The 18,083-nt window shown below is 35.4% G+C and overlaps 5 protein-coding genes across 7 annotated transcripts; 1 reads left to right on the top strand and 4 right to left on the bottom strand.

The window, feature by feature from the left end:
* The first annotated feature begins 1,083 nt into the window (after positions 1 to 1,083).
* LOC119636631 (prenylated Rab acceptor protein 1) lies at positions 1,084 to 2,310 on the top strand. 2 transcript variants are annotated; one of them, XM_038032116.1, is made up of 4 exons: positions 1,084 to 1,337; positions 1,423 to 1,758; positions 1,822 to 2,015; positions 2,071 to 2,310. In XM_038032116.1, exons 2-4 carry the CDS (start codon positions 1,472 to 1,474, stop codon positions 2,166 to 2,168), a joined length of 579 nt encoding a protein of 192 aa, XP_037888044.1. In that variant the 5' UTR covers positions 1,084 to 1,337; positions 1,423 to 1,471; the 3' UTR covers positions 2,169 to 2,310. The 2 variants fall into 2 exon arrangements, with proteins under 2 accessions (XP_037888044.1, XP_037888043.1); XM_038032115.1 differs by having other exon boundaries at positions 1,085 to 1,350.
* A 106-nt stretch (positions 2,311 to 2,416) lies between these two features.
* LOC119636630 (dolichyl-diphosphooligosaccharide--protein glycosyltransferase subunit 2) lies at positions 2,417 to 5,349 on the bottom strand. Of its 2 annotated transcripts, none has more exons than XM_038032114.1 (5): positions 5,099 to 5,349; positions 4,333 to 4,580; positions 3,238 to 4,275; positions 2,917 to 3,166; positions 2,417 to 2,852 (listed from the first exon to the last, which is right to left on the bottom strand). In XM_038032114.1, the coding sequence occupies exons 1-5, from the start codon at positions 5,109 to 5,111 to the stop codon at positions 2,461 to 2,463; spliced, it is 1,941 nt and encodes a 646-aa protein (XP_037888042.1). In that variant the 5' UTR covers positions 5,112 to 5,349; the 3' UTR covers positions 2,417 to 2,460. The 2 variants fall into 2 exon arrangements, with proteins under 2 accessions (XP_037888042.1, XP_037888041.1); XM_038032113.1 differs by lacking the exon at positions 5,099 to 5,349 and adding an exon at positions 4,671 to 4,770.
* Positions 5,350 to 6,394: 1,045 nt separating this feature from the next.
* Positions 6,395 to 6,828, bottom strand: LOC119636587. Its single transcript, XM_038032028.1, has 2 exons — positions 6,756 to 6,828; positions 6,395 to 6,696 (listed from the first exon to the last, which is right to left on the bottom strand). Exons 1-2 carry the CDS (start codon positions 6,826 to 6,828, stop codon positions 6,395 to 6,397), a joined length of 375 nt encoding a protein of 124 aa, XP_037887956.1.
* Positions 6,829 to 6,853: 25 nt separating this feature from the next.
* Positions 6,854 to 8,872, bottom strand: LOC119636284. The gene is made up of 3 exons (XM_038031586.1): positions 8,529 to 8,872; positions 8,263 to 8,468; positions 6,854 to 8,194 (listed from the first exon to the last, which is right to left on the bottom strand). The coding sequence occupies exons 1-3, from the start codon at positions 8,870 to 8,872 to the stop codon at positions 7,014 to 7,016; spliced, it is 1,731 nt and encodes a 576-aa protein (XP_037887514.1). The 3' UTR covers positions 6,854 to 7,013.
* A 615-nt stretch (positions 8,873 to 9,487) lies between these two features.
* LOC119636283 lies at positions 9,488 to 17,493 on the bottom strand. The gene is made up of 5 exons (XM_038031585.1): positions 17,395 to 17,493; positions 11,630 to 11,682; positions 11,460 to 11,555; positions 10,992 to 11,220; positions 9,488 to 10,931 (listed from the first exon to the last, which is right to left on the bottom strand). Exons 1-5 carry the CDS (start codon positions 17,421 to 17,423, stop codon positions 9,488 to 9,490), a joined length of 1,851 nt encoding a protein of 616 aa, XP_037887513.1. The 5' UTR covers positions 17,424 to 17,493.
* Between the last annotated feature and the right edge of the window lie 590 nt (positions 17,494 to 18,083).

Raw genomic sequence — 18,083 nt, 5'->3', positions numbered from 1 at the left:
CGCAATTTGTATTCGTTACAAAACAATAATGTGTATTTATATTTGCATGTAAAAATAAGCGTGTTTTTTTTACATTTTAACATATTATTTATTATTATTATTATTTTAATTTTAGACTAATGAATTGAGTTCTTAGACTAAAAAAAGAGACATTGAGCACTAGCAACACAGGCTATCGGCTCTAATTTAAACAAATGGATATTAGATAATAAGCTTAGTAGTATTAATAAAGTAAAATATTGAATTGATATTCTGTTCTGAAGTTGATTGTAGAATGTTCAAAGGGTTAATTGTTCCAAATGCAATACTTCTAGCCAAGGAAAAGTTGAGGCAGTCGCAGAGAATGTGCTTTGTAGTAAGAGTTTGTCCACAACAGCAGATTGGGGGAGAAGACTTCTTCAGGATCCATTGGTGAGTTGCAATTGTATGACCAAGGCGAATTCTCGAAAATGTTTGGATCTTGGTTTTCTCAACATTTGTTGGATATAGAGGTGGAGTTAATTGAGGGTTAATGCAAGAGTAGTGTTGATGATGGTATTGTAAATTTCCTTCTGCAATTTTCTCTTTAACTTTTCTTCCAATGTATCTTTGAAGATCCAACTTTTCCATGACATCATCCATAATTAGAGGAGCAGAAGCAGCATACTTTGCCGCTCGATCAGCCTGCTCATTTCCCAGTAAACCGATGTGACTTGGTACCCATAACATTTTAATTTTTCCGTCGGGTGTAGTAATTATATTCCTTAATTTGTTGATGGAGCTCCATCTCGAAGCCGAAGGGTTCCGGTTAGCTAGTAATACAGACAAACTGTTAGTAACAATGACGGTTTTGAGTTTGTTTTTATGGGCAAGGTTGGCAGCGTGAAGGATAGCTCTGGCTTCGGTTATGAAAGTTGAAGTGCTTTCGTGAAATATGTGGTTGAGAAGAACCCGTCCTGTAGCATCTACCACCGCACAAGCAGGAGGCAGACCAGGAGATTTTGAGCCGTCTGTGTACAAAAGATTCCAACCAGTATTGTCCAATACTTGGGTTTTCTCAGCTATTAGATTCCTGAAGACGTAATTTGGAGTATCTTCTTTCTTGTGCATAGACAGTGAGATGTCAAAAGAGCGTAATTCTTCTTCTTTTATCTAATTCTAACTCGTAAAACAAATCCCAGAAAAAGACGATTTATCGATAACTCGATAATAATACAATTTTTAAATTGTAAATAGACATGAGTCAGAAACTGCGAATTAATTAAACGAAATTTTAAGAACATTTTTTAACATCCAGAGAATTTAAGCAATATTAAATTTTATTAAACCTTGGATTTAAAGAAAGCTTTCCGTTTTGAGTAAGGCTTAGTAGTAAGTGCTAACAAACAATTTGCAAAAAATAACAAATATCTTTACTTATATGTATCTGTAAATACGTTGCAGGAAACGAGAAAAAAAACGTCATCAGTAGAAAACATTTGTACACACGGCAATGGAAGAAGTGAAAGTGGATATAAGCGGTGATATGAACGTTCCCCTAACTAGTACCAAATCGCAATTCGATTTTGCATCGCTCAATCAATGGCAGAAACTACCAAGCCCCATGGAAATCCTACAGTTGGTCCGCAAATCCATACGTCCTTGGTCGGAATTCATAAATACTTCAAATTTCAAAACCGCCGCCAGTATGCAACGCTTAACAGCTCGTTTTGTGCGAAATTTGGATTATTTCAAAAGCAATTATATATTTGTATTTATTGTTTTGATGATTTATTGTCTGTGAGTTTTTTTATAGCGATGATTTTTTAACGGTGTTGTGTTAATTTCTTGTTTTTGTTTTAGCATTACTTCCCCTTTGATTTTACTTGTATTGGTCGCTGTTGCCGCGGCTAGCCACAAAATTAGGCAATTGCAAGCATCGGTTTCAATTTTTGGCCACCAGTTAAGTACTTCGCATCAGATAATGGCGATAAACATAGCTTCCCTTCCTATATTATTTTTGGTGGGAGCTGGATCTGCACTATTTTGGACTTTAGGTATTATGGCTCCGGTTCCTTTTACATAATGTTATATTAATGCATAAAATTGTAGGTGCTTCCTGCTTTGTTATATCACTACACGCGTTTTTCTACAATATTGATGCTATTGTTACCGAGGACACTGAAGGATTTTTGGCGGAAGTCGTTTAAATCCAATTAAGTCCTAATCAGTCCTAAGAGAGGCCTTATCACATATATTTAATAATGTATTATTTTTCTCATCTTCCGAGCGATTTTACTTTTAATAAATTAAACGTTATCGTACTAGAAGCTATGCATGTGACAATCCGTATCTACGTGAGCAAATCAATTTTCACAAACTTTCTCGACAATAATTTTAAGAAATTTTATAAAAAACGTAAGAAAAGTGTGCATCATCTTATCCAGAAATCAGTTCGTTATTAAACTTAAAATTAAAAGAGATAGTTTTCGAAGGGAAAATTTATGATGTTGCTAATGCGCCTGCATTTGATGCCTTAGCTGAACGATAACCGTACAAACGTCTTAGAAGGCGATTACCGCACAGGAATGTGAAGGTTGCGATGGGCAACAGCAAGCGCAATGTCTGGAACATATTTAGCTTAAGCCAAAATACTGTAAACAAAACGAGAATACCGCCGAAACCAATGTGAAAACCTATTGTACTAGGTGCGAGCGTGAAGTTCGAGACATTTATGCCAAGTTTATGCCAAACAATAAATAATATCACTAACGGCGTCAGGCAGAGTCCGGTGAATATATCTGATACTAAGCGGGGAGGCCGATTTTCAGGTGCTCGGAACTGGTGAATTATTTCCGGTAATACTGATCGTATTGGTTGCTTTTTGATGGCAGCTGCAAATTTTTGCCAATGAACTAGATGTATTGAAATGTTTGCAAATGGATAATAACTGTTTACCTTTTACGTTATGCGGGAAATCTAAATTCAAATTGGCTACATGCCACTCGAAAGAATTGGAAAGTGAAGCATCACCTACAATTAGGACCATTTCGTAAAGTCCGCTTTTGTATTTAAAATCTCCTGCTCGTGCCCCCACATCCATGTCGAATTTATAAACTTTGCTAGAGTCTTGTTCGGCGACGTATATAACTTCCAAGTCTTCTTGTTTGTTATAGAAACGGACAAAAGCTTGATGAACCGTAATGGTCTATAAGGATTCAAATAAATAAATTAATTAGTTGATTCATCTAATACTTAATATTTGACTTGATTTTATACCTTATCGGTGGTTCCCTCTTCAATTAATAATACTTTCAGTAAAACTCTCTGGGTATGATCAGCCGCCAACTTCTCAGGCAACGTTTTTGGATAAGCTACAATTTGTTTTTTGATTGATGAGCTTGCATCCGATTCTCCAATGCCTAGCTCTAGTTGTTGTACTTTCACTTTACCCAAAATCTTGAAATTTACTTTCTGACTGTATTTGGAATTAACATCTATTTCGATCGCGTAGAGGCCCCTTGTTGGCTTATAAGGCGATAAATCAGCCATAAAAGTGGTTTTATCTGAGGACTTGGGTGCAAATTGTACTTTTTGAGCTAAAGTTGTACCTTCTTTCCGTAATAAAACTTTTCCAAAAATATTCAGAGGAGATTCTTTCAAAGGTTTCCCCAAGAGATCAACAATTGCAATAGCTAATCGGGGACTATCCGCTTGCAATTGGCCATTGCCAATAAGCTGAATGCAAATCGGAGCAAGTTGCGGTGTCAAAGACGATAAACTTTTTAAAGCTTCGATTAGAATGTGTGCTCCTTTAGGGGTTTGTACTGACCGCCGACTGAGGAAGTAATTAGCAAATTTATAAGCTTGTTGTGCATCGACGGGTGGGGGTTTACTAAAATCGGAGGAAATTTTAAATGCACCGGTTATTATCAAAGAAGTTACACTAAGGCCTCCTTCAAATTGTAGCATTTTTCCATCGACTTCATCTGCTTGAACCATGGCATCTTCAATTCTCTCGGTAACAAATTCAGATTCTGGGCTTAATTCGGAGGCAACATTGAAAGCATAACCTAAACTGGTCAACGAGTCCTCTTTCATTAGCACACCCTCAAGATTTTTTACCAATTTTTTTAAAGTAGTTTCATCAATTTGCACGCCTAAGTATTTATGAGCTGTTATGCGATAAAAAATTTCCTGCGTTGATGTTATAGGCATTGGTATATTATAAATATTCGAGAGTATCTCTTGCGGTAACTTCTCAGGACACTTTAATGTTCTAGCAGCGCCAACCAAATAGTAATCTTTTTCATAATCCTAGTATTGGAACATATTAATGCTAATTTTTATGAACTTAGTAGAGATTAAACTTACTTTTAACTTAGAGGCTGCGTGCACTTTAAATAAACGTTGACAAACGTTAGTTCTTTCCAAATCACTAGTAGGTTCTACATTTAAACTGCTATAAAATATAGACTGCAAATCATTAGAAGCAATTCCATCAGCGAAAACTTTTTGTAGGCGTTGTAGATCTTTGGAACTTAAATGGCTGTCTACAGCATTATTAGTGGCACAGCTTATGTATGTTGCGTTTAGTAGTAATGCCAATGACAACGAAAGTGCTAGAAAAAGAATATATAAAATAGTGAAAAACCAATGTGAATTGCCGAAAAACAATTTGCGATTGAGAGGCGCTTAATTTTAATTTTTACTTTTACATAATAAAATGTCTTGACGAGAGGATTGGCTTAATGCCCGAAAACTACAGCGGCAGACTCGAAAGCAGAAAAGAACCATTAATCGAAAAAAACGCAACAAGAAATACTTTTTGTAGAGACACTGAAAATTTTAACACGTTTTGTAAATAAGGTCTGCCAGAGTTTGCTGTATCATATCAACAATGTTCACCATGTTTTGCAGCGACATCGATAAGTTTCATGTAAGCTTCCTGACGTTTGGTTCGATTTTTAAAATTCAATGAATTCGCCTTCCAAAGGCACAGACTAATTTTATATTCCTATACAAAGTTGTCTATATAATCCATAACAAATTTCCGTTTTCTTTAGTCCCTTCACCATTTCATTTGTCGGCCGGTTTTAAAAGCCGACTATAGATTATTATTCACAAGAAACGTACTTACCTAATTTAATCATTTTTCAGTCCAAAAACTTTTTAGTTCATTTATTTTTTAATAGTTTCCGTGAAAATTTAATTCAATTGTGCGAAAATAATCCGTAGATAACAAACTTTGCTGCTAAACCACGTCAGCGCTTGTTAGTAATGTCAATAGAGTGCTTTCTGAATAAAAATTTCGATTATAGTGCAAATGAATTATTTTTAAAAATCTAAGGTCTTTTTAAAAAAAGCTAATGAATGGCAATGAATATTGCATGAAACTTATTTAATTATTTACTGCGTTAATTCGAGACTTCAAGACTTTACCATCAAATATGATGTAGAATAATAGGTGCTTAGAAGAAATATAATGAAAAAGGGTTACCGACCTTTCTTTTTCTTTACAATCTTTACAATTGCTCACTGCATATCGCATGTATAAGTGCAAAAACGTTTGCATTCGTATATATAGGAACTTCGGTATGCCGTTTCCGAAATTATTAAACAACTTTTACTTCTTATTAAACCAATAATTGCATTTTGCAGCTAGCACAGCTGGAACTCGCTGCCTAGTATTCAATTGTCTTTATTTATAATTCATGCAATGGTCTGTATAACATTTAGAGACCTAAATGTAGCAGCTTCAAGTAATTGCGCGGACATTTGTACTATCTGTGTTGTACATAAACATTAATAATCTAAAAAGAAAAAAACGTGGGAATAAGAGTCTTATCTATGAACAAACAAAATCAAGGCGTCCATCAGAATACAATAATCGTGGATTTGTGCAGAATAGTAGACATACTTCACTCCACTTGACGACTTCATGGACATTCTAATTTTAATAATTTCTCTTTTGCTTAAGTTTCAAGGTGTAAAAGTGATTCTAAGGACCATTCTATTCTAATAAGACATCAGTGCCTATAGGGATTTTTATAAACGGTGCTATAATAACTCTGGCGTGCAAATACTTCTTCTTATATAAATATGAAATCTGGCATCTCTTAATAATTTCGCGGTCAAAACGATATTATATTTTATTCAGAAAAATGTTTCAAAAAATTCAAAAGTTAGTAAATTATCAGAATTTGAGTAGACAATTCGCCGCAGGATTCGTAGGTGTTTAAGAAAATCTAAAAAGGTTTGTGCAACCTTATATCCAAATTTGAAATGCGTAGTATATTTCCTTTTTGCTCAGTATGAATAAATTCTTTCCGGTAAATTCCTACGGGATTTTCACAATCTACATTTATTTCTCAATTTATTTATTTTTCTCGACGTTCAATTCATGTAAGTTTAGAAAATATCAAAAAAGAAAAACTTAACCAAATTGCTCTGTTTGCTCATACACCGGACGTGTTATAACGTAACGCTTCTTAAAATCTTTAGTGATGTCTCCGTTGTGATTCCACAAAGTAATCGCTCTTGTATAGTAGAGAGGATAGCGGTCCATTAACGCTTCTTTAGCTGCTTCATCTTCCGCGGGCATATCTTTACAAAATTCATCGAAATATTCAGTAATAGCCGGGTCTGGTTTGGTGTTAAATAAGCGTTCGTTGTGGCGAATGTACTCATCATATAATTCCTGCCATAGAAATTGTTCGTAACGTTTATTACGAGTTGCTAAAATTAGTTTTTTTTTTTGTTCCAAGTTGTATTAAGAAATGTAAAAAACTAATTACCAGTGGGTTTTTTCAATTTTGGGTTTTTGAAGCTGTCTTGCGTTTCACTCAGATTACCCGAATTAGAGCACATGATGTTGAAAGGGGAACGAAGATTTTTAAAAAATATATTTTAAAGAAAATCGATGGCAATTAGAATTTTCTTCGAATGTATGAAAAATTAATGAAAGAAAAATCAAATTTTCTGTTAATAAATTATTTTTCAAAAGTTTTAATTCATTGTTATGGTTACGGTTCCCAGTTTGTCATGTTATGTTATTAAGAGTTTCCATTATCCTCTAATAGAACTACAATGTCTTTAGGCTTTAAAATGCAATAATAAATCAGTACAGAGGCTGTGAAGAGTATACCGCTATAGATTATTGTTTCGCATATAAAATAAAACCACCAAGACTCGAATTCTTCGCAACGGTACCATACAATTGTCATGACGACATTTTCAGTCACAGTAAATATGCAATAACCGATCAGCCAGAAACGTAAGTGCTTAAATTTCAGACGAAACTCTAAGATCACATAAATATATATGTAGGCCAACAAAAAGCAAAATGAGAAGAGATTCACTTTCTTTTCTGCACGTGCTTCTAAAAGCAAAGCAATCAAAATTACAAGGTAGTGTACAAATATTATGATTAGAAAATCTTTGGGGTAGAAGACACAAAATGTGGATAATGCCAGCATCCGCATTATAATGAATGCGATCCAACCAAAGAATGCTATGGTTTTCGCCGCGAAATCTTCGCGTTCCACACCATTTAAAATAAGAGTAGAATGGGGTAGAAAGAAGTCGACCTCATCCCTAGATATTAATGTTAGTTCATTCACTGGATTGGGTGGCTCTTCATGGTGTTGACTTTCATTCAAGTCTTTCGTGAGCAGTTTAGGCGGTCTTGGTATAGTGTCGTGTATATAGAGTTGAGCATTTAGTATTAACATATTTTTGTAAGTTTCCATCTGGCTTAAAGAGCGGGAGAAAAGCTTCGAAGGATCTGTCATGTCATGAGCTGTAGTCTTAGACGGTACTGAAGGAGCCAACTCTTCAGGAGCATGTTCCCCATCTTCTAGTATATTTTCAAAGCTGAAAATGGCGTTCGCTGTATGCGCATTAGAACTTGAGTAGACTTTACTGTCGACAACATCATCGTTAACATTGTGTACTCCTGCTAAGTTTTCCTCGCGATTTCTATTGAAGTTCTCTAAAATTCTTTCACTTTCGGGGAATATATGAATAGTACGTTCGGAATTCCGCTTCTTGCGCAATAACTCTTGTCTTAAATATTGGTTTTTTCTTAAAGTCCGTTGGGTTTTTTCAGCGGACGCCTTAGTAGCCCAAGGGTAAGGGCGGCCCACTTGCTTTTGACTGGCGAATCTCTGATAGGTTGTAGTAATCGCTGCCAAATTGAATGAGGAAAATATCAAACTAATAGCTTGCACAGTAGCTGGGAATGAAAGAAACTGCTTTACACGTTTCAAAACCTTACTGATCTTATGTCGATTAGATACTTACTGGTCTCATAATTTCTAAACATGTCTTGCGTTAACAGATGATAGAGTTGTAAGATGATTTGCGGTGCCGATTGCCCGTAGGCTTGTATCAAATGATACAACTCGCTTATGCAAGTGGCTTCTGTCTTGCTTAAACAAAGCATACGTTCTTCATCGTTGTCGTTTTGAAATAAGGCCTCGACTGACCAGAACAGCTTGACACATATACTGAACAAAAATGATTAGATTGATTGGACCGATAATATCTATAGAAGAAAAAAATCTTACTTGTAAATCATAAAGATTGGAAACACTAGTAACTTCAATAGCTGTAGACTTAAAAATTTCCATAAACTCTGTTGCGACTCTTTTCTATAACCTTCGGAACGTGTTATTATTAAAAATGTTACTAAGGGCGGTGTCCAAATAAGGATCAAAGTAGACCACGCAAACGCCAATTGCCGAACCTTGAAATGTTGATAACTTACGGCACTGTCGGCTACAATTTCCACGATAAATATTAATAATTCGAGTACGCGAGGTATTATAAAAGATACATAGATCCGGGTCCGACTACGTATTGTGTACCCCAGGATTTTATGCGGTGGTTTGATGTGATTGTCTACTTCCATAGTAACTTTTTAAATTATTACTTTCATGTCATTTTAATGAATTTCTTTTGTTAACTGAGCGGTGCCTGACTCAGTGCGTTTAGCCAAAATAGGGAGTGCGAGAAAAATTTATCTTTTTGACGATAAGATAACAAACAAAACTCGTTAAACTTTAAATGGAAGGCAAAACCTGCTTTTAAATGCTCTATGCTATTTTGCTTAACGCAGTTATACGCTGCAACGCTTGCGCTACAGCGTATGTTAAGTTCGCGTGGATGTATGTAACACCGATAAAAACTTAAAATAGCCCAAGCTTTTAATAACAAGACAAAGAGATTAATTGTTACTAAATATGGACCACGTCAGCCTTGGGTCGTCTTCCGTGTAAGCATGTCTTTGGATCGAAACAAGTTACTCTTGTTAGTGTGTTACCTCGAAAATAATTGCTGAAGAATACTACGCGAAGTGAAGTAAGGTACACAACGGTCGGACGTGCCTGACTATAATGTTCTTGCTTATTCAAGGATTTCGCACGTATACATCAAACATATCTTGAGTGTAAATATATGTAAGTAAAAAGCACCTTTTCTTGTAAATTTTAATTTAATTTTTATTCACATAAATATCAGATTAAATTCAACCCCAAAGCGAATGTTTGTTCGACTTATTCTCCAGTACTAGAAAGGAGTCGTGCATTTTTTCCGCGTTTAATCCAATGTCTCGACGTTGTGTTGGATTATACTTAGGGTTTCCTTCAATTATCGATGTTTTCTCTCGGCAATTATCCGCATTTCGCAAAGCCGAAGCTCTTCTCCCAAATTTTGGAGTTTTGTGGAGTTTCGTTGAAGCCAAATTCTCTAAAGTAGTTCGAGTGTCTAATAATGACGGGTTGCTGTATTTTGGCTGGTGGGATGACCTATCTTTAAGATTTGGGGCAGTGGTTTTTATTTGAGTTAAAGCTATAGCTGATGCGCTCGTTGTCTTTGGATTTTTAAAAGTTTTACTCTCTTTACTTGTTGTCAAAACAGTCTTTTGTATGGGCGATCTTTCCCGTAATTGATAATTGTAAGAAGCTCGTCGATATTCAGGAGTTTTTGTTATTTCCGGTGCACCGAGCTCTGTAATACTTGGACCGTTCGAATTCGATTCGCAATCATTCGCTTTTGTAAGCATAGGTGGCGTTTTTTGTAATTGTTTGTCACTATAGCTCTTAGGGGATATATGCACATTAGTGGTGGGCAAACGAAAAGTGGATTTCGGTTTGGGTACTATCGGCCTTGAACGCGGAAAATCTAAATAGGTGTTGCGATACTCAGGATTAAATTCAATTTTACCTCTCAGATGCAAATACGGTTCACGACACCTGCCACGTTCGGGCATTTGTTTGATTTGTGGGTCTTGAAAGCTTTCATAATATTCCGGCACATCTTTGCTAAATTCGCCAGCAACAAGCAAATGATCTTGAGTCTTTAACGGTTTCTCTTTACTCATTTCTTTAGGTGGCTGATGAAATTTTTCCTGATACTCAGGTAGGGTTTGGGAATTTTCTGTTTTCAAGTGCACTTCCGATCCTGAGATCACTAAATTATCAGCTTTTTTGAGAGCAGCCGGTTTCTCATAATTGCTGTACATTTTAAAACAATCTTGATATTCAGGGACCCCCTGAAAATGGCCCTGTATCTTAATGTGCGTTATTTGGGGTATTGAATGAGCCTTCTCGATGGGAAACTGTACAAATTGCCTTTTGTATTCTGAGGGCATGGAATCGCGATGGTCATCCATGAAGGATCTTTCTTGTAAATGCGATTTGTTTATGTGCTCTTCAGCGGCTTTCTCTCTTATTATTCGGTTCTGCTTTAATACTTGCGTAGATTCTGCATCTTCAAGGGGAGTAGTGTTAGTAGATATCACTGGGTTTTCTTTAGGTGGTGAATGTATCCGAAACATTTCACGTGGCAAGATTTTCATAGAACGACCTACCCTGGGAGGAGTGATGAATGACGAACGATACTCTGGTTCCGTATCCATCAAGCCAGTTAAACGCAAACTTTCTGGTTTTCGTATAGGAAATGTGCGGCAACTAAAAATGTACGAAAATGTAAGATTCTATGGAAAATAGGGGCGGTTTTAAGTTATTAACCTCTTCCAATCTTCCGGTGTATACCATAAATAACAGTCTTGATGCTCAGACCGATTAAAAGGCATTAAACCAGCCAGCTTTAGTGAAGTGGCACGTCTTAAAGGCAGTGCTTTGTTATTCAGATTCCAAGTTAAAAAATGCTTTCTATACTCGGATCTTAGGCAGCAAAAAGGAAGCGCGGATGTCTCATTGCTGAGGCTAAGGCAAATGTGAGATTTGGTGAGGAAATCTAAGAGTTGCGGAAATGTAAACGGTATCAACAAGAAAATGTAAAAGTATTGACAAAGTGATAGATGAGGAGGATAGGCTAGGAAGAAGAAATAAGAAGGACAAAAAGAAGAGGATGAGGCACAGATTGAGAGACAGAAAGATAAAAGGGAGAAATAGATAAACAGATAGATAAATTGGGAGAGATAGAGATAGGGATAGGGCTGAGATAGAGAAACGAGAAGATAATCTTGCACTTACCCGACGGCTTGTGGCGGCGGTAAAACTTTAGATCATCAACCGATATATATTCGTGAGGATGTTTTATTAAAAATCGATCGAGACGTTTTCGATTATCTAAAAATACAAACAGTGCGAACGATTTAAGTATAAAGGCGCGGTATTTATTTATAGCAATTTAATAAACCCACCTATTAAATTAGGTTCCGATATTGAAAGCCTATCGCTTTCAAGTGATGGCAAACTGCAATTATAATTAAGACAAAATTTTTATTTCCTTTAAGAGCATATCATTTTAAAAAATTGCTTTATATTATACATGAGTAAGTAAGTGCTTTGTCTGTCTAGTCGGTATTAAAGTTCACGAACAAATGAAATTTATGACCTTAGCTTACGTTATAAAAAGACGTGAAACATTATGTCTTTCAAACCGATTACTAACAACAACAACAACGATTGATTGTATGCCCCCTATAGAGGATGGGAGGGTATATGAAAATAATAAAGGAATGCATACTATGTCAGAAAATGCTAAACTGAAATTTACTTAAGCCATACTCGTATGTATAGCTTTGGCATTTGTTTTTCTTTTCATGGCGATGTGTATATCCTTTTTTTGGTGTTTCTACGTTTGCACAAATATACTTTTCTACGTACATGAGTGTTCCTTGTGTATGTTTGTCGGCTTAGCAATCAAAGTGCTTACATGTGAAAAGTTGCTTAGCATTTGTTTACATGATTATTTTTGTAAATATAATAGCAACACATGCATAGAGTTTTTGTTATTTATGCTACTTTGTTTACGAATGACTTCTAACCGTTTCTCGAATGCTATCGATAGGTTTATTCAACGAAGGAGAATAATTTGTCATTATAGAAAACAGTTATTGGAAATATGTGTGCGTATGCGTTTTGGGGTTTGTTAGTTATGTAAGAAGTTTCGATATGATTTGATAACATACGGGATAGACTGTGGCGCGGGTATTAGATAAAGAGCTATGTTTTTATACCGACTATGGGTGAAAGGGCGGACTAGACGGGGTGGTGTGCGAGCGTTAGATTTGTCAATGGTTCATCGACTCATAAACTCTATATAATCTTGATCAATGTAAAAGCTAAAATTCATTTGGGTTTTATTTGTGTGTCGTTCTGTCCATTTGTTGTAAGTCCGCTTTTTCGTCAGCCTTTCGGAGTAAGGGTTGCATCTTCAAGACATAGAAAAGTGTGTCGGAGACACCATGCAGTCTGTAGAATCTTCATTAGCATGAAAATTAATTTCAATTTACGCCTTTCTCTTTATCTAACTGCTTGCTTGTTGTTCGTTCGCGACTCTGTTCATCCTTTTAACTCACGGCTACAATCTTAAAACTCTGCCTAAATAAACAAACTTTTGCTCATATACTTTTCTAACACTCTCTGCACGTAAACTCGAAAAAATAAGCAAAAACAGTCGATTTTCCATTTGCAATTGTCTAAATTGTGATCTGAAAATGGTCAAGCTTCAAACTAGCTTTCAAATTCGTTCTTAATAGAATTTCCATGTCAATCATTAACTACTACTAACTATTATATAAAATAATACGGATTGGATAGATTTGGTTGTGGTTCTTTATATAATTACCTACGAATTATCACGTAGACAAATAGTTAAGAAGCGCGACTATCCTGTCGGTGTAGTCGGGTTCAATTTGTAGTGTAGTGGACGTACATTAATTAAGACTGCTGCGTAATCATAGATGTAGTGAGCGCTCGGTCGTTGAAGGTGACGCACTTACCCATCGGGCGCTCACCTCCTAGCCTGTGGCGTTTCCCTATCCGCCCTTCATGCTTTTCTCCTACCAACATCATGTCGCGCGTATAGAGGATATATTTCACACGACCGCTCAGAGTCATGCCCGCGAAATTTGAACGGAAAATATATGTTATATTCTGTTCCCGACCGATACAGCGGGTGCATGGGTTCTGATGGGTGTGAAAGGCCGGATCGTCTTGTAGTCATGTATGTCTTAAGGTGCCGAATGGAAATGTAATGGTTTGCCTTTTTTGTTACTTTTGCAGAATTAGGTTTAAAAACCAACAAAATCTTTCTGTTGCTGCTTACAACCACTTACGGTTAACCAACTGTACTAACTTATCATAAAGACTTAATTTTGATTTTGAATATTTCTTTTAAAGAAAGGACATGAAATCTTTTTAAATGTTCACACGGAATTATCAAAAGAAAAGTCTATTAGTCATGTTTGGGTACCTGTTCGTCATTTGAGGTGACACGAATTCATAGTGCACCGGAGGCAATAGAGTAATGTGGGAAAACATAGCTCTATTAGTTATTCAACTTATCAACTATGAGGCATAGAGTTCCTAAGCCGCATGTCCATGCGTTTTAAGTGTTCGATGCCTTCTGCGACGGGTATGAAAGAGCAATTTTCATAACAGATCTAGTTTTCCGTCTATTTCGATAAAAATATTTAAAAAAAATTCCTTTTTTTTATAAGGTATTAACGGAAGCTTCCGTCTGGGCTCAAGACGTGTCCTTATCTAATAGCGAACCGATCATGCCGAACATGTTCCCTCGATATGCTAACGTTTAAAAAACTAATTGGAGTTTCAGTTATTAATTTAAAGGAAAATTTTAATTTTTTCTAAATATTCTTCTTTTTTATGGCATGACTGCGAAAATCTAACTGTAAAGAGCGGAAAATTCCTAAAATAGAAAACAATTATAAAAATCACGATTTACATAGCATGCAATTTCAATTTTCTTCAAGACTTCTAATTCTAGTAGAAAGTTTATATATACCCTATACCCTGTTTGTTAAAAGCAAATAGCAAAAAGCAGCTTTTTTATTGTGGTCGATAACGAACTTAATGCTCGCTCACCAGCTTTGTAGTCATTTTCCAGGACAGGAAAGAGTTTATGCGAACAGGAAAAAGGGCAGAGTTTATGATTTCAAGCCAATAAGAAAATCGCTTTTTTACATAATTGACGAACAGGGCAGGGTATCTTTCCTATAAGTGGATATGTAGTGGCGATCAAACAGGATAATAAGTAGAAGGTGTTGGAATATTTTGTAACGTTGTGTAGCAAATGAATTATCAGAGCTGACGTACATTTGAATATCATAGGGATTTCTGATTTCAATTTTGTTAAAATTAATTAATTAATTTTAAGGGACTTTATCATATTAGGCACAGTGCATTACCGACTGATTTAGCGAATTACTTGCTATAGATAATGGTAATCATAATAACAATAAGAATAAAAATAACGGCGACAACAACAACATCAACCACAACAGGGATAATAATAGTAAATGTAAGACCTTTTGTCGGTGACTTCGAATAAATAAGTCAGTAACAAATTTCGATTCGACAACCTTCACTTTTAAGACACAAAGAGGAATAATAGTAACAATAGCAGCGACAATAAGGCCAATTATAATAAAGTTCAATAGAACTTAATCAGACCTAGTTCAGATTGAAAAAAGGATGAAGTGAGCAAACTACGTTTGCTTTTTGAAAAATCGTTGTTATCCATGAACTAGAAGAGTATTTTACAATCCCCTTATGAAATATACTAGATTTGTTAAATATTTATGAAGGATAGGCACGGCCATCAAATATCTCCAAAGGTGTTTTATTTCCATCAACGCGCAAACTTCACTTCGTAACTTTCCTTACGTAGCAGTCAGTTTGGTTCGCGGGTCAGGTCACAGTTACTAAAGAAGCTCTTCTTATCTTATCGTTTTCGAATTACAGCCGTCAAATTGAAGGGCTTGGAGTTTAGAATTTCAAAGTAGATCTCAAAATTTTCATGACTAAAACCTTGTACGTTTATCTCCATCTGTATCTTTTTACTTATTAAAAAAGAGTCGAGCGTATGGGAAACTTCTGCGGAATACATAAGCCAGCGTATGGCGGTTGGATGCACGCTAAGAAAGATGTATCTGTATGGAAGATCTACGGCCATTAGCAAAAGGCTAATGCGAACGTTTATTCGCTTTGACTTTATGGGCTTATCTTCTTTTACGTTATGGTACAATTTACTTATAGATATTTTTGGTAGATTTTGTTCTTTTTATGATGTCATCCCGCTAGACTGAGAAGGAAGGATATGAAGTTTTACTAATGTTACTAAAGTCCTTACAAGTGGTACTTAAAAAATCAAATCAACTAAGATCACACTATACACTACCACATATGGGAAGTGGTATGATCAGAAATACAGTGTTCATCGTTGGGCCGTCAGCTCATTGAATTTGCCCAAAATACCTGCAAAATTACCCGCTGTAGGTTACGCACAAAAAAACATAGCAGACATATGGACAGAAAAATATCAAAATGTGCTTCAAAATCGATTCGTTTTGTAAAACTTGGCTTCATTTCAAGTCCTTTTGTGTGTTCCTTGCATCCGCAAAAAGTGAATACACGTTTGTACCAAATGTGGTGTAGGGTATAATGGAAAATGGAGTTTTTAAAATATTTAATTGCTTATGAAGTGCGCCAAAATGGATGTATGATATGATATACCATGGATAGATTAGGGAAATAGATTTTTCGAAACTGGTGGGAGGTATTAAAAAGTTCGGCCAAACGCGACCACAACTAATTTCTTATAGCTAATAGGCAACATGGAGGGAAATTTAAAAAATATTCGAGTTTTTCTCCAGATTTACGCGAATGTATAGGAATTTTCCATTTACCCGTTTTTTTGCAGATAGAAGCCGAGTAAAAATTTCAAATTCATATCTCCAGAATATGTATACTGTAGTGTGATCGCATACTATCGTATGCATCCACTTGAAGTGTGACAAAATTATGCCACTTCAGCATAACCCTTTTGATAAAATAAAATGTCCCACTTAACTTCGCATGTAAACAGTGATAATTCTGTTTATATAAGAATAATCTAGTGTGTGATAAGGATAATTTAGTAAGCAATTACAATCCTGTTTAGAATAAGATAAGAATAATTTAGTGTAAAAATTTAGTATAAATAGTGCCTAAGAAAATAAAGAAAAGCAGTTCTCATAAAGCAACTCAACCAAGCGTTTTACTCGCTAATAGCACTAGGCATTCAATCTGCCTGAACCATTAAGATTACGGACCGTTTTATGCCGAGACACTTTGGCATTATAAAATACGGATAGACTTGGCGTACTGCAGCCGAGCAGCATAGGGCCTAAACAGATAATCTAAACACATTATACTATATCAAAACATTATAACAATATATATATATATATATATCTTATAAAGTTCTCGATTCAATTTTTCTTTGTCACAAGTCAAAAGGAGAAATGAGTATAACCGCATATGCCGTGGGCGCGTTTAAAACAACTTAAAACAACTTAAAATACCACAATAGTATCGTTCATCATGTGTTTCTTTGCTGTGCTCTTTCACGCACTATAATCATCGGCTAGGCTGTTTGTTTGCATGGAAAAGTATAGGGCGAGCCTTTCTTGTAACCTGAGTTATTAAGTGTAACATTAAGATTTTCATAGGAGTGCGTGTGGGTTTTGAGTTGATTTACTTAAAAACGTAAAATCGTGGCATTGGCATATTTCGGGAAAGCTAGAACACCAATACATACCTGTACGTACATATACATATGTATATCTATATATATATATATATCTTTGCCTATGTGAGTATATATATAAACACACATCTAAGTATATGTGCCTATTTATATATATATATATATATATGTATATATGTATGTAGATATGTAAATGCATGTGTGTATATGTCAAGGTCAAATGAGATTTATAGACTAAAATTTATTTAATATTTGAAAAATCACTGAAAACAGCTGCAATTAGTTCAGTTCAAAACTATTCGAAACTTATGTGTGATACTCTGAGAATACGTAAAGGGCCACACGAGTACATAAAATGATTTATATTTATATATTTTCTAGGCACTCTGCTTCACGCCCTTTTATGCTCACCTCGATTTTTGCTTCCACGTTTCCGTCATATTTGCTGATAGTTTAGTTTTTAAGATATTCTCTTGTTTTTGATTTCATGTAAAACTTGTTTGAATCCTCTTTTCTGTTATTTATTTGTTGCTGGCCAATCACACGCTTAGGGTTAGCACAGTTACTGTGTTTCAACCGGAAGTAGCATAAAACGCAAGGCGCCAACTTTATATCACTGGAAGTTATTCTCTGATTATGATAATTTTGTATCATTATTGCACTCTGACATTTGCTCCGAATGCAAGACGTGCTTGCGATGTTTTTCTTTTCATTTTTCGCTTTAAATGGCCAGACGCGTTATTGTTATTTTCTTCTATTTCTGCTTTCTATTTTCATTTTCTTTGATGGTCTTAATGGCACGACATGAAAATACCAACTGAAATGTTATTTTACTCTCGTTTAACGAATTATGTTTGCTTAACACAATTAAAACACAAAAAAAAACTTTAAAAATACAAAACTGAATACAACGCCAGCTTAGTGTTGTGTGAACGCACGGTGGGACAATTTTTGCTTTAGGAAATTTGATTTCCACAATTTATTAAAATCTTTAAGAGCATTTCACTCGACAATTTAAGTTTAAAAACAAATCGCTTCGTAATTTATATCCGGTTAAGACAATAGTTCACGGCGTTTTCTAACCCAAACTCAGACTTACT

Source organism: Glossina fuscipes, unplaced genomic scaffold (assembly GCF_014805625.2).
Source record: "Glossina fuscipes isolate IAEA_lab_2018 unplaced genomic scaffold, Yale_Gfus_2 28, whole genome shotgun sequence".
NCBI lineage: Eukaryota > Metazoa > Arthropoda > Insecta > Diptera > Glossinidae > Glossina > Glossina fuscipes.
Note: the sequence above shows the minus strand (reverse complement) of the source record. Positions and strands in the feature narration are given on the sequence as shown.